Source organism: Physcomitrium patens, chromosome 20, assembly GCF_059467195.1.
Source record: "Physcomitrium patens ecotype Gransden chromosome 20, ASM5946719v1, whole genome shotgun sequence".
NCBI classification, from domain to species: Eukaryota; Viridiplantae; Streptophyta; class Bryopsida; order Funariales; family Funariaceae; genus Physcomitrium; species Physcomitrium patens.
Genome location: NC_143429.1, coordinates 4,649,550 through 4,657,793, shown reverse-complemented (window position 1 = coordinate 4,657,793; position 8,244 = coordinate 4,649,550). Strand labels below are relative to the sequence as shown.

The window sequence follows — 8,244 nt, the reverse complement described above, 5'->3', positions numbered from 1 at the left end:
CTTGCGGCGAATCCTAACTGACGTGGAGGATGACGTGGAGGGAAGGAGTGCCAGCCGGGCAGAGTTGGGGGGGGTAGCGCCAGGGCAAGGGGATGCCACGATGGTAGCCACGTCACCATTCCTTGGATGGCGCGTTCACACCACCTACGTGGCTTATCGCGTGGTATTCACCCTCACCCTCACCCTCAACCGCACCGTTGCTCCCATCCTGCCCGGCCCTGGATAAGGTTCTCGCCCGCGATCAGCGTTGCGTCCCTGCTGCTGCTGCGGCTGCTGCGCCTCGTGCTGCTGTTGCTGCGCTCTGTTGGTTGCTCTACCTCTTGCTGCTTCCCGGGCGCAGACTCATGAGCTTCGTTTGGCACTGTGGGTCTTGGTCTTCCCGGAATTTCTCTGAGCTTGGGAGGATTGGTGTTGGGTTCAGGGTGGATTGCGGAATCGGGACGCGGTAGCAGTAGAGCAGCCATGGTGGCGTGCGCTGCATCCCTGTATGCAGGAGCCAGCACGGCATTGGGGGTGATCTCCGCAGGGAGTGTGGCCCCCCGCCTCACCAGCAGCAGCAGCAGCGCACCCCCCCCTGGTGGTGCTTCTCTCTGTAGCTGCTCGTCTTCCTCGGAGGTGTCGTGGATTGGGCTGCGGCAGAATGGTGTTGTTCGGTGGGAGGGCGTGGGTTTTGGAGCCGTGGCCAGGAGGTTTAGGGTGCATGGCGTGGGGCAGAGAATGGGAGGGAATGTGAGGACAGGGGCGCGCGGTGGAGTTGCGCGCGCTGAACTTGCTGATGGAGAGAGGGTGTCTGCTACCGCAGGTTGTGTCGCATTCGAATTCCGATACTGCTGTGTTTGGGTGGTTTTGGAATTGCGTTGCTGCGAATTGTTGTTGTGGGCTCTTGGGTGCTAGCCCAATTGATGAAATTGAAGCATTTGGCGTGGTTTGATCGTTGACATTCGAGGATAGTACTGTGGATTGCAATGCAGGGTGGAGACAACCCTAACTTTTCCCCTGTGACCCATCTTACAATAGACCAAGGAATGGATTTATACATGGCCTTCAAAGACATTGCCTCGAGCTCGGAGTTCTCTGGGAAGCTCCGAGCTTGAATAGTCTTCTCTGTAGTACCATGTCTTTATTGCATTGCTGAAAGTCGATTGGTTGGCCTCGTATCCATGAGGCTGGGGCAGAAAGTATCGCAATGGATTTTACAAAACAAAAATATGCATCCTGTTGCTATTCACTTTCTTGCTTATTTTAAGGCCCTTTTAACAGACAGTTGCCTCTGAGAACATGATCGGTAATCAAATTAAAGTTACGAAAATCTATGACAACAATTATGGCTCTAGAGGATCAATCCTGTAACGAATTTCGGTGGATTTCAAGCATGATACTTCATCATCTTCTTAGCTGACTTGATCCTTCTCTAGTTTGCTGGCTTGGAAGCTGACGATCTTCTTTGTACACTTCGATGCAGACCCTGTAGGAGGCGTGGAGAACTTGGTCATTATTGGCTCAGGACCAGCAGGTTATACGGCGGCAATTTACGCTGCTAGAGCTAATCTTAAACCAGTAGTGTTTGAAGGGTTCCAAGTTGGAGGAGTACGTGGTGGTCAGCTCATGACGACCACCGAAGTAGAAAATTTTCCTGGTTTCCCCGAAGGGGTTACTGGACCCGAATTGATGGACAGGTGCTCTCTTCACACTGGGATGCAAATCTTCTGTCGACAGCCCCACACATAATCAAATACAACGTGCATTATCTCCGATATGCTCGATGATACGAAAGGAGTTTGTGACCTGAACTGTATGGGTGCAGGATGAGGAAGCAAGCTGAACGATGGGGTGCTGAATTGAGAACGGAGGACGTGGAGTATGTGGATGTCCGAAATCGACCTTTCACAGTCCGAAGTAGTGATAGTGAGGTACTTTTTAATCAAGACTCATGCTGCTTAGTTTGTGATGGGCGAGTAATTATCATTAGTATTATCATAATAATTTTGCTTACGCTGAGGCAACAAGTTTCCCTTCTACAGTTTTGTGGGTTTTGACGGAAAAGGCTCATAGTCGTTGGTGGTTACTTTGATTATCTGTTTCTTTTTCTTTCTTTCGTGTCCATCTTTATCTTGTTTTTGTTCCTCAGCAGCACAGTGCGGGATCTTTAGGGAATATGGAGTATAGTTTATTGATTCTGGTATACAGTGCTTTTGCTAGGATTAGATTCTAATAGTATTAGCAGTTGGGTTTCAGGTAAAGTGTCACAGCATAATTATTGCGACGGGTGCTACAGCTAAGCGACTTGGATTACCCCGGGAGCATGAGTTTTGGAGCAGAGGCATCAGTGCGTGTGCTATCTGTGATGGTGCATCTCCCATTTTTAAAGGTCAAGAGCTAGCAGTGGTTGGTGGAGGTGACACTGCAACGGAGGAATCTCTTTATTTGACGAAGTATGCTGCTCACGTTCATCTGTTGGTTCGAAGGGATAAACTCCGTGCCTCGAAAGCCATGCAAGACAGGTATTTCTCTGAGCAACATGGCCTATTATAACTTGTAAGGATTGAAATTAAATTTGGATTCATCTGATATCCTTAGGTCAGTAGGTTCGGAGATTAGTTTCGTTCCTTCTATGGCGAGGTTCTGTTTGCTGATCTGAATGTTTAATGATCATTTTTGTGATGGAATTCCAGAGTTCTTAACAATCCAAATATTACAGTCCACTTCAACACAGAGACAGTGGATGTCGAGGCTGACGACAAGGGACAAATGGGAGGTCTGAGGCTTCGAAATGTAGTGTCTGGCGAAGAGAGATCATTGCAAGTGCGGGGATTGTTCTATGGGATTGGACACAGCCCTAATAGTCAGCTCTTGGAAGGCCAAGTCGAGCTCGATGATGCTAGTTATGTGGTTGTTGAGCCTGGAACGACCAATACATCGGTCGAAGGAGTTTATGCCGCTGGAGATCTTCAGGTACTTGACTGGTCGTTAGTTTCTTGCGTTCGTTCAATTTGATGCTCTACATTGCTTTGCGTTTTCCATGTTGCTCGTCGTTGTTATTTAGTCTATCTGCCAAAAAGACGTCCAATGTAGCATGAAAGTGATTAAATGCCAGTCACATTGTGAATCTGTAATTAGTCTGATGTTGATGAGTATTAAGAAGCCTTCTACCGAGCTGATTGTTTCAGGATCATGAGTGGAGGCAAGCTGTCACAGCTGCCGGATCAGGCTGTATGGCAGCATTATCTGTTGAGCGTTATCTCACTGCTAACGACCTGCTTGTAGAGTTTCACCAAGTACGATCACTTTCTTCGTGTGTTACCTTGATCTCTTCTTTTTTTTGCTCAATACGGTTGATTTTCTTTGTACGTGTCAGTTTGGATTGTGATTGTTATTTTAGTTTAATTAATGAGAAGAACCGATAGTCAGTGTGAAACCTGCTGAACTAAACGCCCATGCTAACAATTCAAACCTAAAACTTAAAGCAAAAATCGGAACCCCAAATCAACTTTATAATTTATAATTGTTTTTTTATAGTTTTAGATTTTCAAATCTTAATATGGAATAAAATCTCAAGCAACAACCTATTCAAAGCATGGGTCTGCTGATGAAATATGGGAAGCAGAGGACTTTGCCTAAATTTTTTCCCGTTACCTTGGCTCCTGTTTTGGCTTGTACGTACCTTCATCGAGTTACTAGAAGTTGTCCTTTTAAGAAGAATATAATCGTAGACTCCATCCTGACTCTGCAATCTTTGAATGCCAGCGTACTCAAGAGGAAGTCAAGAAAAAAGAACTCACAAAAGAGGATATCGAGGAGAAATTCGACATCACAAATACCAAACACAAAGGCCAGGTGCTGAATAAATCCTTGTATCTCTGTATGGTTATATCAGGGGGATAGGCATATGACGCTTTGGGTATCTTGCTGGTTACGTCGTTTTGGATCTCTAACATAAGTGACTTACATGTTACCGCTGTACTAGTGAGTGGGTTTCGACCAATGTAGGCGGAGAATACACTGTATAGCTGGTATTGAGATGACACATGCAGCCAACCTATATTGTGGGTATGTGAATGCAGTATGCGCTTCGGAAGCTTTACCACGAGAGTCCTCGCGTCATTGGTGTACTTTACACTTCACCGACTTGCGGTCCATGCAGATCTCTCAAGCCAATTTTGAATAAGGTAACAATCCGTGAAAATTCTGGATCACAGAATGTATGGTAACTATGTTGCCGAAATGAACGGAATTTGTCATCTGATCCCGCCTGTTCCAATCAAACAGTAATTTAAGCACTCATGAGTCCAATCCAATTCCATACTGCAATCATGTTTTATAACAGTCTAGGTGACTTGAAGCAATGTAGAAATGAATTATTCGAAAAACTGAAGAAGGTTTTTGGAACAATGCACTGAAAGTCATGTTGCAATTTGACATATTGACATCAATTTCAGTCAATTCCAGTTTTTTTAACCCTAATGAGCTGTTCGAGTCGCAGGTAATTGACGAATACTCAAATGACGTTCATTTCGTGGAGATAGACATTGAGGAGGATCCTGAGATCGCTGAAGCTGGAGGTGTCATGGGTACACCCACCGTTCAGTTTTTCAAGAACAAGCAAATGATAAAGTAAGTCGCCAAATCTCATCTCACACAGTTCAATTTTGATAATGAGTCTCATAACCTTTCTCATGTATGCTATTACAGGCGCATCACTCAATCTAAAACGCAAGAAACTATGATGATCTCATCTTTTAACAAAGTCTTATGTCGAATGAATCTGGAAACTGCGGCTGCGATTTGTAACAGATTGGCTGTTTTATCTGCAGAAGTATATCAGGTGTCAAAATGAAAAAGGAGTACCGAGAGATAATTGAGGCCAACAAGTGATCACTTCGAGGACCTTATGTTTCCAGTACATCAAGTCATCAGGTCTTAGGAGTGGGTTTTAGTACATGGCGCAGAAGAAGCTGGTGTTGTAGTTTTAGGAAACGAATTAGTTACATTGTATCAAGATTGTAAGATGGCTCGGATGTACCAACGCTGGGATTGGTTTTTCTGGAATTGGTGGTAATTTTCCGTCACTAGTCGAGGAAATTGAATCCTGTTCTTGAAGGTCTGAATCCTACGTATCAGCTTTTCGTGTGAGCAAAATGAGTACTTGTAGAAGGTGATCTCAGGAGTGTGTAAAGTTGGGAGATGATCTTAATAGCCGTGTGCAGGAAGTCATTGTTTTTTTTTTAAAAATTATATAGCCCATCATTGTGCTCAAAGCTTGCATTCATTGTTTCCTAAGAGCAATATTATAGCAGCAAGACAGTCTGCGTTTTTGTAGTGTACCTTACGACTGCTGCCACTTTGCATTAACTGCTGTGAGCTCTGTTTGCTTACATTACCTACGTTTTCCCTCATCACTGTACAGACAATATCTATTTATATGCAAAGGATGTTGGTATAATCTTAGCTCCATGTATTTAGGTCATTACCTTTCTAATATAAGACTTTAATATATTTAGTGTAATATACATAAGGTACTGTAGTGTACTAGTAGTGTTTAAACCATGTAAGGGCTAAGCCCCATTATCACTTTTGATGAGTTCTCCAGACCAGCTCAATATGAGCATTTTTGCTTCTGTTTTGGAGGCTGAGAGAGAGTCCTTACGTATGTCATATGTGTGAACAATAGAAGTGTTCTAAACAGAGGTAAGGGAGAGTCTAGTCTTTGATGCAAAGAGTCAATTGAGGGACTATGTAACGATATGAAGTAGAGCTATATCTTTGAGCAAATGGAAGATCTTGTATACTATTTAGATCTAAGATCTAGATTTAGATTTGAGATTCAACCTAATGGATACAATGAATAGGATTATTTCTAAAGCCAACATATTAGTCAACACCTTGAACTACTCAAAATGGAGGGATATCATAACCAATGTTCTTTTGAAAGATCATCTTTATGAAGTTGATGTTGAATTAGAACTTGTTGTAGCCAAATTTGTGGCACAAACAACAAACGCCATGGCATCACTAAGAGGCTCCAAATTATCATGGTCCATCATTGTCACTACACTACACAAGTCAGAAAAGAAGGAAACAACTTTATTGTATTTACCAACAAATGTTGTTGAACAAGCACAAGAATAGAAAAACATTGGAAGTACTATTGCTATTGATCATTGAAATGGTAAAACCAACAAACAAAGGTTTAAATAGTTCCTTGGATGTTTAGTTAAAGCTACAAATCTTATATAATAATAAAATTATAATTGAAAATATAATAATAGTAAAAAAAATGGAATGTCCTTAGGATAGAAGAAGGTTCTAATGTAATAACCTATCTACAATGAGTAAACTTGATCTTAAATCAATTGAGGGAAAAATGAATACCTTAGAAATTTAACTATGATATACAAAATTTTGAAAGGATTATAAAAAATATTTGATATGTTCAAAAATATTGTTAGAAACAAAAAAATAGTACTAAATATTGATACATTTGCTAAATTATTCCTAGTTAGGAAAATGATGCATATAGAAACCAATCTTAGATAGAATATAGAAGAAATGTTAATGGTTATATTCAAGGATGTATTATGTTAAAACAAAGCACATAAAAGCTACTTTAGAAGCTCAATGAAACATGGGAGTTCAAATCATAGAAAACAATAACTTTTTGGAAGTGGAATAAGATTTGGAGGATAAGGAACAAACCTTAGAAGAGACAAATAGATTCATGACAATTTAATATATTGTCATAGATATAGTGCACCAAGCCAACTTATTCACCTATGCTTTGCACTTGCACTAGTATCTAGAGCATACATATCATTATTTGGAGTATATAAGATAATAGGAAATAATAAATATTATAGAGCACATCTTAAGGAGATTCATAATGATAAAAAAAGAGCAATACATATATATGAACATCTAATTCAGAAAAACATGATATCAACAAAAATCTTAGAAAAAGAGTTTAGTGAAGCTAACATATATTTATAATTCTATAGCTTGTGCAGTTATAATAAATAATAAATTAAATAAATTACTATTCACAAATAAAGAAGTATCAAAGGAATACATAAAAAAATTATGTTATCAAGGACTAAGACATCTAAATTATCAAAATCTTATATATTATAGTTATAAATAAAAAGAAAAAGAATATATCATCTTACTTCAATAGATATAATATATATAGGATATCAACTAGGTAAATTCCATAGAACATGAATACCAAAAATTGCTCACACCAAAACCACAAAACCTTTAGAAATGATATATGTAAATTTGTATAGATCTATTAAAAAATCTCTAATAGATTTATAATTTTTTCTAACACTAATAGATGATTATTCTAGATATATATATAGATACATTTTTTTAAAAACTAAATTAGAGAGACTTCATAAATTTAAAATATTTACTATCTTAATAGAGAACCAAATCTACAAACAAATAAAGATACATTGTAGTGATAGAAGAGAAGAATTTATTTCCACAAAATTTACCACATTTTTCAATGAGAAGGGTATTTGAAAACAATTGATAATGTTATTTTATTCACAATAGAATGAAGTATCTCAAAGAGACTTCATAAGTTTAAAATGTTTATTGGCTTGATAGAGAATCAAATTTGGAGATGAATAAAAATACTTTGTAGTAACAGATGGAGAGAATTTTTTTCTATAAAATTCACCACATTTTTGAATGAGAAGGATATTTGACAACAATTGACAATGTCATTTAATCCACATTAGGACAAAAAATCTAAACAAAAAAATAGAGTATTTATTGACAAAGCTAGAAGTATGATGTTAATTACACACATTCTTAGGTACTTCTAGACTAAGACAATACAAACGGTTGTAGAAGTTACGAATATGTTTTTAACAAAGGCTAACTAAGGAATCACATACTATGAAAAACCATTCAATATTAAACATAATTTAGCATACTTGTGAGTCTTTGGATATTAAGCCTTTATTCACATAAAAAGACATAAAAAAATTGCAATCAAAAGCTATTACTACCATCTTTGTAGGTTATGACAATACCTTTAAGACTTTTAGGTATTTTGATCCAAACACTAAGGAAATCCTATTATCAAAAGATGTATAGTTTATTGAAACTATTCCTGTAAATGATAGAGTACCAAATTAATCAAATGATATATTTGAAGAGGAGTTGCATTAATTTAAAATCTTAAACAAAAATAAGGTATTTGATTTTGCATTCACAACAACAGATATAGCAATATAA

General features: G+C 38.7%; 1 protein-coding gene across 1 annotated transcript; it reads left to right on the top strand.

The window, feature by feature from the left end:
• The first annotated feature begins 208 nt into the window (after positions 1-208).
• LOC112273513 (thioredoxin reductase NTRC) lies at positions 209-5,321 on the top strand. The gene is made up of 10 exons (XM_024502406.3): positions 209-802; positions 1,463-1,676; positions 1,805-1,910; positions 2,236-2,501; positions 2,673-2,952; positions 3,168-3,275; positions 3,745-3,834; positions 4,062-4,166; positions 4,481-4,611; positions 4,812-5,321. The coding sequence occupies exons 1-10, from the start codon at positions 463-465 to the stop codon at positions 4,870-4,872; spliced, it is 1,701 nt and encodes a 566-aa protein (XP_024358174.1). The 5' UTR covers positions 209-462; the 3' UTR covers positions 4,873-5,321.
• Positions 5,322-8,244: the final 2,923 nt, after the last annotated feature.

What these genes read in the sequence shown, in the direction of transcription:
- LOC112273513 (XM_024502406.3), top strand. Translation starts at nt 463, where the DNA reads ATGGTGGCGTGCGCTGCATCCCTGTATGCAGGAGCCAGCACGGCATTG. An exon ending in GGACCCGAATTGATGGACAG is followed by an intron (nt 1,677 to 1,804) that starts GTGCTCTCTTCA and finishes GTATGGGTGCAG; the next exon opens with GATGAGGAAGCAAGCTGAAC. An exon ending in TCAAGCCAATTTTGAATAAG is followed by an intron (nt 4,167 to 4,480) that starts GTAACAATCCGT and finishes TTCGAGTCGCAG; the next exon opens with GTAATTGACGAATACTCAAA.